The 14,129-nt window shown below is 43.1% G+C and overlaps 1 protein-coding gene across 1 annotated transcript; it reads right to left on the reverse strand.

Moving 5' to 3' along the window:
* Positions 1-508: 508 nt before the first annotated feature.
* On the reverse strand, positions 509-11,931 carry LOC117506156 (tetraspanin-33-like). Its single transcript, XM_034165657.1, has 4 exons — positions 11,070-11,931; positions 10,866-10,990; positions 10,636-10,710; positions 509-616 (listed from the first exon to the last, which is right to left on the reverse strand). The coding sequence occupies exons 1-4, from the start codon at positions 11,143-11,145 to the stop codon at positions 509-511; spliced, it is 384 nt and encodes a 127-aa protein (XP_034021548.1). The 5' UTR covers positions 11,146-11,931.
* Between the last annotated feature and the right edge of the window lie 2,198 nt (positions 11,932-14,129).

Here is a 14,129-nt window from a genome sequence, read left to right on the forward strand (position 1 = left end):
AATCCAGCTCGTCTCTGCTCAGAGCCAAAATCCACCACCATACCACCTGGTCAGAAATTCATTAAATGTATTTTTATCTTTTAAATTAATTTAAATATTTACATTGTTTATTAAATTGTGTTTAACATATTAAATGTAATTTAATACATTCATGTTTGAGAATTTCGAGGTGAGAGGGCACTAAACCTTATATGGATGGGATTTGCTTCCCAGTGCACTAGGTTAGGCTTCTTGGTGCTGGCAACAATACTGCATATGCAAATACTGAAATGAGAATAAAGGAAGTCTTCAAAATCTTGAAATCTAATCTTGCAATGTTCAAAATGTATAAAATTCATTCTGATGTTTGTTTAAAGAAGTGACTTCATCACTGTGTGATAAAGATCAAATTGTTTAACACAAAAACAAACAAACAAAAATTGTATGAACCTCATTCAAGTGTCATTATAGTCAAAATGTAAAGCTGTCAAAGTCCTTTTATGCTGAATTCTTTCTTTGTGGAAGCTTTTTATTGTTTCACCTTCTTCTGGATGAAGTCGATGGCGTTCTGCAGGTCGGGGTCCTCCCTGTAGCGGACGATGGTCCTCATTATCAGCCTCTCCGTCCTCTCCATCACCTGAATAGAAATGAATGAAATTAAACTCTTCTGAAAAGACAAACACAAACCAATTTAATCAACTTCAGCTTAATGTAAAATGATCTCCTCATGTGACACCATTTACAACTCATTCAATCTGAAAGTGGGTGGGACCTAACATGGAGGAACACAAAGAGACATCACAGAGCTGCAGTGTGGGTCAACCTTTCTTCATATATTAATAATATCCTTTATTTGGATGTTTATCAACTTCCTACTTTTAAACTCTGATAAGACCGAAATGATGGTTCTTGGTCCAATGAGACATCGGCATCAATTTGACCATTTAACGCTTAACCTAGGCTCATGTGTCATACTATCCCTGGTTCTTAACACCAAATGGCTCTACTCTACTCTATTCTACTCTTCTATTCTACTCCTCTTTTTTAGATATGTAGATATACCGTAGTATACACTGGTAGAGTTCTATCTTAGAATTGGAATGTATTATAGAAGACATACCTTACAGAATTGTCATACATCACACAGACAAAGTGAGGAACCTTGGGGTAATTTTTTATCCTACGCTGTCCTTTGACCTCCACATTAGAGATATTACGAGGACTGCTTTCTTCCACCTGTGAAATATAGTGAGGTTTCATCCCATCCTGTCTATGGCTGATACTGAGACCCTGATTGATGCGTTTGTCTCTTTGAAATTGGACTACTGCAGTGTTCTATTTTCTGGTTTACCACAGTCCAGCATTAGGGGTCTCCAATTGGTTCAAAATGCTGCTGCCAGATGTTTGACACGAAGCAGAAGGTTTGATCACATTCCACCCATTTTGGCATCTCTTCGCTGTCTTCCTGTCCCAGTGAGATCAAATTTTAAGGTTCTGTTACTATTAAAACTGTTCACAGACTGGCAACTCCTTACCTAGCTGACCTAATTAAACCCTGTGTACCGGCCCAGGCTTAGCGTTCTCAAGGTGCAGGACTACTTTGTGTCCCTAGGGTGAATAAAAAGTCTGTGGGTCACAGAGCTTTCTCTTATCGTGCCCCTGTTCTGTGGAATGATGTCCCTACATCAATAAAACAGTCAGATTCTGTACAGACTTTTGAATCCAGATTTAAGACACAGATATTTTCCCTTTCATATGGCTAGCATACTTGCATAGTATTTTACTATGGTTTTTATTCTTTTAATTGATTTTATTAGGAAACGGAGCAGGCCGCGGCCTCAACTTTAGCTAAATTTGGGGTCTTTTAGTGAAGCTTAGGGCTAGTGGTCAGATATCACCTTAGTATTTCTTCTGTTTTTCTTCTTGCTTAATGCTGACAAATTATACTGTATTTGTTATCTTTCTGATGCTTGATTCTGTTTTTTTTTTCTTTTGTCTCTGTTTAGATAAAGATTAACCCTAAAGATAAAGACATATCATTTATTCAGTATTCAGTAATGCTGGTATTTGGCTAGACTCTTTCTCTCCGATTGTTCTGTCTGAGTTATTTTCATTAGTTACTTCCTCCAAACCATCAACATGTCTATTAGACCCCATTCCTACCAGGCTGCTCAAGGAAACCCTACCAGTAATTAATGCTTCGATCTTAAATATGATCAATCTGTCTTTATTAGTTGGCTATGTACCACAGGCTTTTAAGGTGGCAGTAATTAAACCATTACTTAAAAAGCCATCACTTGACCCAGCTATCTTAGCTAATTATAGGCCAATCTCCAACCTTCCTTTTCTCTCAAAAATTCTTGAAAGGGTAGTTGTAAAACAGGTAACTGATCATCTGCAGAGGAATGGTCTATTTGAAGAGTTTCAGTCAGGTTTTAGAATTCATCATAGTACAGAAACAGCATTAGTGAAGGTTACAAATGATCTTCTTATGGCCTCAGACAGTGGACTCATCTCTGTGCTTGTTCTGTTAGACCTCAGTGCTGCTTTTGATACTATTGACCATAAAATTTTATTACAGAGATTAGAGCATGCCATAGGTATTAAAGGCACTGCACTGCGGTGGTTTGAATCATATTTATCTAATAGATTACAATTTGTTCATGTAAATGGGGAGTCTTCTTCACAGACTAAGGTTAATTATGGAGTTCCACAAGGTTCTGTGCTAGGACCAATTTTATTCACTTTATACATGCTTCCCTTAGGCAGTATTATTAGAAAGCATTGCTTAAATTTTCATTGTTACGCAGATGATACCCAGCTTTATCTATCCATGAAGCCAGAGGACACACACCAATTAGCTAAACTGCAGGATTGTCTTACAGACATAAAGACATGGATGACCTCTAATTTCCTGCTTTTAAATTCAGATAAAACTGGAGTTATTGTACTTGGCCCCACAAATCTTAGAAACATGGTGTCTAACCAGATCCTTACTCTGGATGGCATTACCCTGACCTCTAGTAATACTGTGACAAATCTTGGAGTCATTTTTGAGCAGGATATGTCCTTCAATGCGCATATTAAGCAAATATGTAGGACTGCTTTTTTTTACATTTGCGCAATATCTCTAAAATTAGAAAGGTCTTGTCTCAGAGTGATGCTGAAAAACTAATTCATGCATTTATTTCCTCTAGGCTGGACTATTGTAGGGTTAGGGTTAGGGTTAGGGTTAGGGTTAGGGTTAGGGTCAGGTTGTCCTAAAAGTTCCCTGAAAAGCCTTCAGTTAATTCAAAATGCTGCAGCTAGAGTACTGACGGGGACTAGAAGCAGAGAGCATATTTCACCCATATTGGCCTCTCTTCATTGGCTCCCTGTTAATTCCAGAATGGAATTTAAAATTCTTCTTCTTACTTATAAGGTTTTGAATAATCAGGTCCCATCTTCTCCCAGCTCCTCTCCTGCGGAACCAGCTCCCAATTCAGATCAGGGAGACAGACACCCTCTCTACTTTTAAGATTAGGCTTAAAAGTTTCCTTTTTGCTAAAGCTTATAGTTAGGGCTGGATCAGGTGACTCTGAACCATCCCTTAGTTATGCTGCTATAGACTTAGACTGCTGGGGGGTTCCCATGATGCACTGAGTGTTTCTTTCTCTTTTTGCTCTGTATGCACCACTCTGCATTTAATCATTAGTGATTGATCTCTGCTGTCTTTTTCCTGATTCTCTCCCCTCAGCCCCAACCAGTCCCAGCAGAAGACTGCCCCTCCCTGAGCCTGGTTCTGCTGGAGGTATCTTCCTGTTAAAAGGGAGTTTTTCCTTCCCACTGTCGCCAAGTGCTTGCTCATAGGGGGTCGTTTTGATCCATTGGGGTTTTTCTGTAATTATTGTATAGCTTTTGCCTTGCAATATAAAGCGCCTTGGGGCAATTGTTGTTGTGATTTGGCGCTATATAAATAAAACTGATTTGATTTGATTTGTTTGAGGTGCGGCTGCATCCAGAGATGGGTGTGGTGTCTGTTCCTGAAACTGTCCTGTGCACCGGCAATATTTCCTGTATATTCGTTTTGTGAATTGTTTTGTAATTTGTGTCTGTAGCATGGCCCAAGCAGAGGGTCATCCCTTTGAGTCTGGTCTGCTTGAAGTTTCTTCCTCAGAGGGAGTTTTTCCTTATGACTGTTGCTCTGGGGATTGGTAAGGTTAGATCTTACTTGTGTGAAATGCCTTGAGACAACCTTGTTGTGATTTGGCGCTATCCATCCATCCATCAATTTTCTTCCGCTTTATTCGGAGTCGGGTCACGGGGGCAGCAGCTCAAGCAAAGCCGCCCAGACCTCCCGATCCACACACACCTCCCCCAGCTCCTCCGGGGGAACCCCAAGGCATTCCCAAGCCAGCCGAGAGATGTAGTCCCTCCAGCGTGTCCTGGGTCTTCCCCAGGGCCTCCTCCCAATGGGACGTGCCCGGAACACCTCTCCAGCGAGGCGTCCAGGGGGCATCCGGAAAAGATGCCCGAGCCACCTCAACTGACTCCTTTCGACGTGGAGGAGCAGTGGCTCGACTCCGAGCTCCTCCCGAGTGACCGAGCTCCTCACCCCAGCGGAGGAAACTCATCTCGGCCGCTTGTACTCGCGATCTCGTTCTTTCTGTCATGAGCCAAAATCTCATGACCATAGGTGAGGATTGGAACGTAGGTCGATCGGTAAATTGCGAGCCTTGCCCCCCTACTCAGCTCTCTCTTCACCCCCATGGTCCAATACAGCGACCGCATCACTGCAGATGCTGCACCTATCCGTCTATCGATCTCACGCTCCATCTGTCCCTCACTCGTGAACAAGACCCCAAGATACTTAAACTCCTCCACTTGAGGCAAGGACACCCCACTGACCTGAAGAGGGAAAAGCACCTTTTCCAGTCGAGAACCATGGCCTCAGATTTGGAGGTGCTGATTTTCATCCCGGACGCTTCACACTCGGCTGCAAACCACCCCAGTGCACGCTGAAGGTCCTGATTTGACGAAGCCAACAGGAACCACATTGTCCGCAAACAACAGAGACGAGATTCTGTGGTTCCCAAACCAGACCCCTCTACACCCTGGCTGTGCCTAGAAATTCTGTCCATAAAAATAATGAACAGAACCGGTGACAAAGGGCAGCCCTGGGGCGGCCAATGTGCACTGGAAACAGGTTTGACTTACTACCGGCAAATGGAACCAAGCTCCTGCTGCGGTCGTACAGGGACCGGATAGCCCTTAGCAAAGGACCCCGGACACCGTACTTCTGGAGCACTCCCCACAGGGTGCCCCAAGGGACACGGTCGAACGCCTTCTCCAGATCCACAAAACACATGTGGACTGGTTGGGCGAATTCCCATGAACCCTTGAGCACCCGATGGAGCGTGTAGAGCTGGTCCAGTGTGCCGCGACCAGGATGAAAACCACACTGCTCCTCCTGAATCCGAGGTTCGACCATCGGTCGAATTCTCTTCTCCAGTAATCTGGAATAGACCTTACCGGGGAGGCTGAGAAGTGTGATCCCCCTATAGTTGGAACACATCCTCCGGTCCCCCTTCTTAAACAGAGGGACCACCACCCCGGTCTGCCAATCCAGAGGCACTGTCCCCGATCACCACACGATGTTGCAGAGGCATGTCAGCCAAGACAGTCCCACAACATCCAGAGACTTAAGGTACTCAGGACGGACTTCATCCACCCCAGGAGCCTTGCCACCGAGGAGCTTTCTAACCACCTCTGTCTCCCTAATCCGAATTGGGAGCTGGTTCCACAGGAGAGGAGCCTGAAAGCTGAAGGCTCTGCCTCCCATTCTACTCTTACAAACCCTAGGAACTACAAGTAAGCCTGCAGTCTGAGAGCGAAGCACTCTAGTGGGGTGATATGGTACTATGAGGTCCCTAAGATAAGATGGGACCTGATTATTCAAAACCTTATAAGTAAGAAGAAGAATTTTAAATTCTATTCTGGAATTAACAGGGAGCCAATGAAGAGAAGCCAATATGGGTGAAATATGCTCTCTCCTTCTATTAATTAATTAAATGTGGTCTATTAAACATTAGGTCTCTCTCTTCTAAGTCCCTGTTAGTAAATGATATAATAATTGATCAACATATTAATCAATTATTAACTGTTTTAGTCTGTGGTGCAGCTGAAGGTGCTATATTATTTTTTCTTTTTGAATTTTTATGCTTAAATAGATTTTTACTGGTTATCAATCAATCAATCAAGTTTATTTCTAGAGTCCTTTACAACACTCAAAGTGACCAAAGTGCTTTACAACAAAATTTAAAAACAAAACATAATAAAAACAAATATCCAAAAATAAGACCATTACAGAAACAATTATATAAAAAATGCATAAAAACATTTAATAGCATAAAGTGCCATCATGCTACTGATTGTTAAAAGCCAGCCTGAACAAATGCATCTTGAGCCTGGACTTAAAAAGCTCTAAGTCAGAGATGATTCTCATTTCAGGGGGCAATTTATTCCAAAGGTTGGGCCCAGAAACAGAGAAGGCCCGATCACCCCAGCGTTTAGACCTGGACCTGAGCACCTCCAGTAAAAGCTGATTTATTGGTTATTGGTGGTCTAGGAGCAGGCACCTTCTCTAAGGGGATGGGGTATTGGGGGGATGGCAGTGGGAGAGAAGCTGCAGAGAGGTGTGTAAGACTACTGTAAGACAACTCTGCTTCCTGGTCCCAACCCTAACCCTAACCCTAACCCTGGATAGTCACGATTTGGAGCATTTAATAAAATTGGCCAGATTTCTAGAAATGAGAGCTGCTCCTTCCAAAGTGGGATGGATGCCGTCTCTCCTAACAAGACCAGGTTTTCCCCAGAAACTTTGCCAATTATCTATGAAGCCCACCTCATTTTTTGGACACCACTCATACAGCCAGCAATTCAAGCAGAGCAGGAGAACATGCAGCTAAACATGTCACTCCCGGTCCGATTGGGGAGGGGCCCAGAGCAAGCACCAAGCACCAAGCCCTGTGTGACTTCCACCAAGCACCAAGCCCTGTGTGACTTCTTTTGCCTAGCAACAGTTTGAAAGCCATCTTCTCTAGCCGCTGTTCCTAAGCTAATGTTAATGGACGCGTTAGCCGGCCCAACACTAAACTCACCTGGACCGCCCATTTGTCTAATTCCACTGAACTCTAGCTTACGGACATGGCTCTCTAAGAGAGCCACCCTTTCTATCAACATCACATCAGAAATAAGAAGAACATTAATCGTCTACACCCGTCACTCACTTCTGTCAGCACTGGTATCCTGGTTCACTCTTTGGTCACCTCCCACCTGGACTATTGCAACTCTCTCCTCTTTGGTCTCCCCCAAAAGCTTCTTCATAAGCTCCAAGTGGTTCCGAATGCAGCAGCTCAGATAATCACAGGAACACCATTTATTCACCACATCACCCCCGTTCTTCAACAACTTCACAGGCTTCCAATTACTCACCGCATTTACTATGAAATCATCCTTCTAACCATCAAAGGCCCTCCACAACCTCGCCCCGCCATACCTCATTAAACTTCTTCACACACACACACCTGGCTGCACCCTCAGATCATTATCTTCTCTCAGCCTCACCATTCCTCCTGTCCGCTTGATCACTATGGGATTTAGAGCTTTTAGTCAATCTGCTTTCAGTCACACCTTTCCCAGACAGCAAATAGATCTGGGCCGGATGTAGTCCAACATCTGGTACCAATCCTGAAAACAGATCTGGTCCAGACAGTTTTTGCACCCTGGCCCAGATCCGGCACGGTGCCGCTTTACAGTTCTGGAACAGATCCGGACCAGATCTGAACTGGATCCGCAAAAGACCAACCGTTTACAGACCATATCTGGCACGGATCTGGGGCAGATGTGGACCGCATCACAGCACCGTGGCAGGAACAAGTTTTACAGGGGTAAGTTCCGTGGATCCGTGGAAACTGATTTGTATCTATAACACACAGATCAGTGTCCCTGGACTTATAAAACTTGATTGTCGTAAAGAAATAAACCGCTTTGCAATAAGCATCTAAAAAAGCCTCAGTGACAATCACGATTACAGAATACAGAGTTTACAACCGCTAATGGATAGTTTCTACCGAGTGCAGATAAAATTGCTTATCATTATGCCCCATGTTCCTGCCACGGTGCTGTGATGCGGACCACATCTGTCCCAGATCTGGTCTGTAAACGGTTGGTGTTTTGCGGATCCAGTTCAGATCTGGTCCGGATCTGTTCCAGAACTGTAAAGCGGAGCCGTGCCAGATCTGGGCCAGGGTGCAAAAACTGTCTGGACCGGATCTGTTTTCAGGATTGGTACCAGATGGATCCGGCCCGGATCTATTTGCTGTCTGGGTTGGAACTCCCTTCCACCGGATATCCGTAACATTGATTCTCTGGCTATTTTTAAATCATGTCTCAAAACCCACCTGTTCAAGAAAGCCTATTCACCATGAGCTCCACTCATTCACTGCATAAGTTTTGTCTTGTGTAAATTGTAATTTAATTTATTTTAACTGGTAAATGTCCTTTAAAGTTTTTAATTCTAATTTGTTTATTATTATGCTTTTATATCTGCTTATTTCTGCATTGTAATGGTGTCCTTGAGTTTTTTGAAAGGAACCTTTAAATGGAATGTATTATTATTATTATTATTATTATTATTATTAAGATTAATGTTGTGTGGGCCGCCAGAAGAGGAGGTACTGCTGGCCCACCACCAGAGGGCGCCCTGCCAGAACTGCGGGCTTCAGGCACGAGAGGGCGCTGCCGCCACGGACACAGCCGGGGGTAACAGCTGTCACTCATTATCTCTTGACAGCTGTCACCCATCTACACTACATCATCTCACTCCATAAAGACCGGACGTCATCTCCACCTCATTGCCGAGATATCATCTACCTGTGAAGGTAATATTCTCTGCTGTATCTAAAACTGTCATAGTCTGAACTCTTTTTGCAGCCGCTTTCCTGTGGTGTGCCTTATCTGCTGGATTGGCGTTTGGTGTGAACAGCGACGGCTTCGCTTCACACCCAAACCAGATAAGTGGTGTAACAGGAGCTGCACGAGTGTGTGATTAGAGGTGGAGGTGACTTTCCACCTTCTGACTGTTTTTGTTACTGGGTGTGCACACACCCACATCTCACTGTTTGTGCTCCTCGCCAGCAGTACCAGATCCGACAGTCGGGGACGGTGATCACCTGGGAATTCGGGACTTGGCGGCTCCAGTATTCACCAGGTTCTGTGGCGGTGGAAATCGTGTGGTCCCGGCTCTTCTCAGGACAGACGTCTTCTATCCTCAAGCCTGCCCACACGTGACCTTGGTGTATTGACTGCTATCAGATTCTGTGATTGTCTGTATCATCGTTGTGCACATTCACAACATTAAATTGTTACCTTTTGGCTCATCTATTGACCGTTCATTTGCGCCCCCTGTTGTGGGTCCGTGTCACTACACTTTCCCCAACAATTAATGTAGAGTGTCATGAAAATTCAGTAAGGTATATCTTCTATTATATATTCCAAATCTAAGGTGGAACTCTACTAGTGTATACTAAGGTACACCTACATATCTACAAAAAATAAAAAAACAAACAACAAAAAAAAAAACAAAACACAAAAAAAATGTAATGTAAATTGTGCACCAGAAAATCCAAACACATAACTGAAGTCAGCGCAAGGTAACTGCTCGCAAAAACACTAACCACGCCTAAGATTCACACAGTAGTAAAATAATGAGCTAAAATTTTACAGCTGTTACACCTAAACACTAACAGAAAAGTTAGACAGGTAGCAGAAATAGAAGATACAATTAACCTTGTATAAATTAGAAGAGCACCATTCAAACCAGACACCACTAGGCTCACCCCACAACCACATGTTCAGGTGCTGGTGAAGGGCCTGTACAGTGACACGGGTGATGGCAGGTCAACATTCCAATGTCCATCATCTTCCAAGAGCTATGGGAGAACTAGTGCATGGCATTGCAAACCCAGTCAGACTTGTGTTCAACATGGTTGTTGTTTTTTCAACCTAAGAATTAGCCCTGCTGTTCTTGGCCTTAACTGGTCCATCATTGGGGCAATAATGAAAATGCTGGGGATTACATTTTGCTTGGAGAAATTGGTCTGATACATTTGCTGCCTTTTTGGCTAACCATCTGAAGAGGGTGCATTATAAAAAGTGACACCATATCCTTCACACTCCAACTTTTTATAGTGTACTAGCTTCAGGTGGTTGGCCAAAAAAGCAGCAACACAACAGCGCAATTTGCCCAAGCAGAGGAGAGGTCATCTTTCCTGCTACAGAAATTGTGGATGAAAATTAACAAACAAAATGAAATTGATGGGGGAAAAAAATGAAATAGCTTGTCTGTAATGGAAACAAACTCACTCTAAGAATCACTGCAGACTTTTATATATAATTTGTATTTTCCATATTGTCCTAACTTTTAATGATTTTGGATTGTCAAATTCATGTCAATACCTCGTATGGCAGAGCAGGGGGATCATTTCAGGAGCTTAGTCACATATTTCTAATTATTTGAATTATTCAGGTGACAAAGTTAGTTGTAAGAAAAGGTCATCTGGGTCCAGGACGTGTTTGTCCATGTGTATGTTTTACATAACATCAGTGTGATGTTACCATGTCAGTGAAGACGTAACATACAACTCCGGCTGCCACCTGCAGGAGAAGAACAGCTGCCAGGATCCCCAGGAACTGCAGCAAGACACCGTACATGGCTATGAAGTTTGACATTTGGCTACACTGACAAATTCATTTATTTTAAAATAAATGTACTTTGTTGACTTGCGTGCTGTGTGCTACACTTCCCTGATTTGCTCTCATAGTTAGTTTGCAAATGGATGTCATACCATTTTTAGCAGGCAGGTGGTGTTACGGAGTGCCCCAAAACAGCCCAGGAACGTAATGAGGAACATTAGAGAGCCGACTGTGATCAGCAGCAGAGCCGGATCCACTGTGATGGTGTCCACCACATCTGCACAGATACACAGCCTAATGTCACGTTTTGCCCTGGTTTTCAGGAATGTGGTGAAGCCCTGGTTTATGAAACATACCTTTCTCTTTGGCAATCTTAGCATAGACCCCAACAGCTGTGAGGACACCACTTATGACCTGCAGGAACACAAACATTTGCTTAAATGAAAATAGGTTTGGTTAAAAGCAGCATATTTTGTTATTAAGATAAAGCTACATGTTTATGCTGGTTCTAAATATTCTCTTAAAATGTTCATAACATTTATTTATTCTGTCACAATATCAACCAAAGGCCAAACAGACTTAAACATCAAAGGAAGGACCACTGAGTTTACCGGGGCCATATTGTGTCCAGTAGATTTTGATCTTGTGTTTTGTGTTTTACTGGTTTTGAACAAGTGTCAAAATCGAACCCCTTATCCACGTTGTGACACCTAGTAGGGGAGGGGTAGGGGATTGTCTGCTGGGGTGAAATACGGTGAGGACCTTGTGTGTCTCATAGCTGCTACAGCTGCTAACCATAAAGGCCCAGCAGGAACCTTGATGAAACAGCAAATAGTACTAAGTAGGGGTGTAACAATACACAAAAATCACAGTTTGGTACGTACCTTGGTTTTGAGGTCACAGTTCGGTTCATTTCGGTACAGTATGGGAACAAAATACAAAACCAACATTGGGTTGTTGTTTAAACCAACAATTTATTGTAACATTATACAAACAGGAAAATAAAATAAATGCAAAGTGTAGCCTGGTACTAAGTTAAATCAAATGTTCTCAAATAAACAACAAATGTATGAAATATTATTTTAAAAAATACATTCCGAGTAAACAGCTTATAACAAAACCTTTCCACAAGTAAAGTGGAGCACAACGGTTCCAGCTTGAACCCCTGTTCAATTTTATTCAACCTTCATATTTTTTACCAGAAAAATTAACTTGTCCAAAACTGTCACACTCTATAAGAGATTTTTTTAAAAAGACAATTGATGTTAAAGAATCCCTTTACTTTTGTACAATTTATTTTCTATCTCTTTCTATACTGTTCATTTAATGTTTGTTAATATTTCTTTTTAAATAAAGTTATGAAAACAAAAACATTGTGGCAGAGGCAAAAAAAGTGAATAAAACCACCTTAAAAATATTTAGAACCACAAATGAACTTGATTCTTGGCTTGTTTATTTATTTTGCCATTAAAATTGGCCATCACTTGTTTAAATAAAATAACTTCTCAAAGCCAGGGCTTCTCAAAGTCTGGGGACTATTTAATCACAGTGCAGCAAATGAGGTCAGTAGGCTGAGCGAATCTGAGTGAGGAGGAATGTAGATATCCCTCCGCTCAGTGCTTTACAGGATGCTGCAGGCAGCGGAGGAGGAGGAAGAGACCTGCTGAAAATCAAAAACTGAGAGTCTAACACATACTGCTGGATTAACAGAATTATGTTGTGTGGGCCGCTGAAGAGGAGGTACTGCTGGCCCACCACCACCAGATGGCACCCTGCTTGGAGTGCGGGCTTCAAGCACGAGAGGGCGCCGAAACTAGTGGAGTGACAGATGTCACATCATCAACACCAGCTGTCACTCATCTACGTCATCCTCCATAAAAGCCGGACTGCAACTCCACCTCCCCGCCGAGAAATCAGCTACCATTCAGGTAATTTTCTCTGCTGACTTAAAACATTGAGTAATAATCTGAACTTCTTTGCAGCCGTTTTCCTGTGGTGTTTTCCTTATCTGTGGGATTGGCGTTTGGTGTGATCAGCGACGGCTTCACTTCACACCCCAACCAGATAAGTGATTAGACAGGAGCTGCACGAGTGTGTGATTGGAGGTGGAGGTGCTCCCTCCCAAAAGAACACAGACTGTGGGATTACTGAGTGTGCGAACTCACACTCATCAATACTGTTTCTGTTCTCTGCCAGCAGTACCGGGTCTGACTGCTGAAGACAGTGGCCACCTGGGGCGCAGGGCTTGGCGGCTCCAGTGTTCTTCAGATCCATTGGTGGTGGAAGCTGTGTGGGATCCGGCTCTTCTCTCGCCAGACGTCTTCTATCTTCGAGCCTGCCCACATGTCACCTTGTGTATAATTGACATTCCACCAACACCCACCCCTGCTAGAATGAGTCCAACAATTATAACAGTCATAACCACATATACACAAATTCACAACACACTACATATCAACACAGACATACACTTAAATATTCAATTACATTTCAATTCATGTGTAATTATGTTATGTATAAAGTGCCAAATCACAACAAACTTGGCCCAAGTTACTCCATATTATCCCTGCCGAAAATGAAAATTGAGCACTTGACTGATCTTTCAAAATAGATTGTTATTTTCCCATTTTCATTTCTTTGCTATTATTTCAAATGAGGAAAATATTGGGGAAACAATTGCTTACACTTCTTGGTTTCTTGTATTCATTTTGCATAAGCTATGACTTTTAGTATCACAGTCGTTGCACGATTTATCTCAGGGCCAATCAATCAATCAATCAACTTTTTTCTTATATAGCGCCAAATCACAACAAACAGTTGCCCCAAGGCGCTCCACATTGTAAGGCAAGGCCATACAATAATTATGAAAAACCCCAACGGTCAAAACGACCCCCTATGAGCAAGCACTTGGCCACAGTGGGAAGGAAAAACTCCCTTTTAACAGGAAGAAACCTCCAGCAGAACCAGGCTCAGGGAGGGGCAGTCTTCTGCTGAGACTGGTTGGGGCTGAGGGAAAGAACCAGGAAAAAGACATGCCGAGAAGGGGGGCAGAGATCAATCACTAATGATTAAATGCAGAGTGATGCATACGGAGCAAAAAGAGAAAGAAACAGTGCATCATGGGAACCCCCCCACAGTCTACGTCTAAAGCAACATAACCAAGGGATGGTCCAGGGTCACCCGATCCAGCCCTAACTATAAGCCTTAGCGAAAAGGAAAGTTTTAAGCCTAATCTTAAAAGTAGAGAGGGTATCTGTCTCCCTGATCTGAATTGGGAGCTGGTTCCACAGGAGAGGAGCCTGAAAGCTGAAGGCTCTGCCTCCCATTCTACTCTTACAAACCCTAGGAACCACAAGTAAGCCCGCAGTCTGAGAGCGAAGCGCTCTAATGGGGTAATATGGTACTACGAGGTCCCT

The sequence above is a fragment of the Thalassophryne amazonica genome, unplaced genomic scaffold (assembly GCF_902500255.1).
Source record: "Thalassophryne amazonica unplaced genomic scaffold, fThaAma1.1, whole genome shotgun sequence".
NCBI lineage: Eukaryota > Metazoa > Chordata > Actinopteri > Batrachoidiformes > Batrachoididae > Thalassophryne > Thalassophryne amazonica.

Excerpts from the sequence above, each read along its gene's own strand:
- LOC117506156 (XM_034165657.1), bottom strand. The coding sequence starts at position 11,145 with ATGTTTGTGTTCCTGCAGGTCATAAGTGGTGTCCTCACAGCTGTTGGG. Across the intron at positions 10,991-11,069 it reads TAAGATTGCCAAAGAGAAAG|ATGTGGTGGACACCATCACA; the intron begins GTATGTTTCATA and ends GTATCTGTGCAG. Across the intron at positions 10,711-10,865 it reads CCACCTGCCTGCTAAAAATG|TTCCTGGGGATCCTGGCAGC; the intron begins GTATGACATCCA and ends GTCTTGCTGCAG.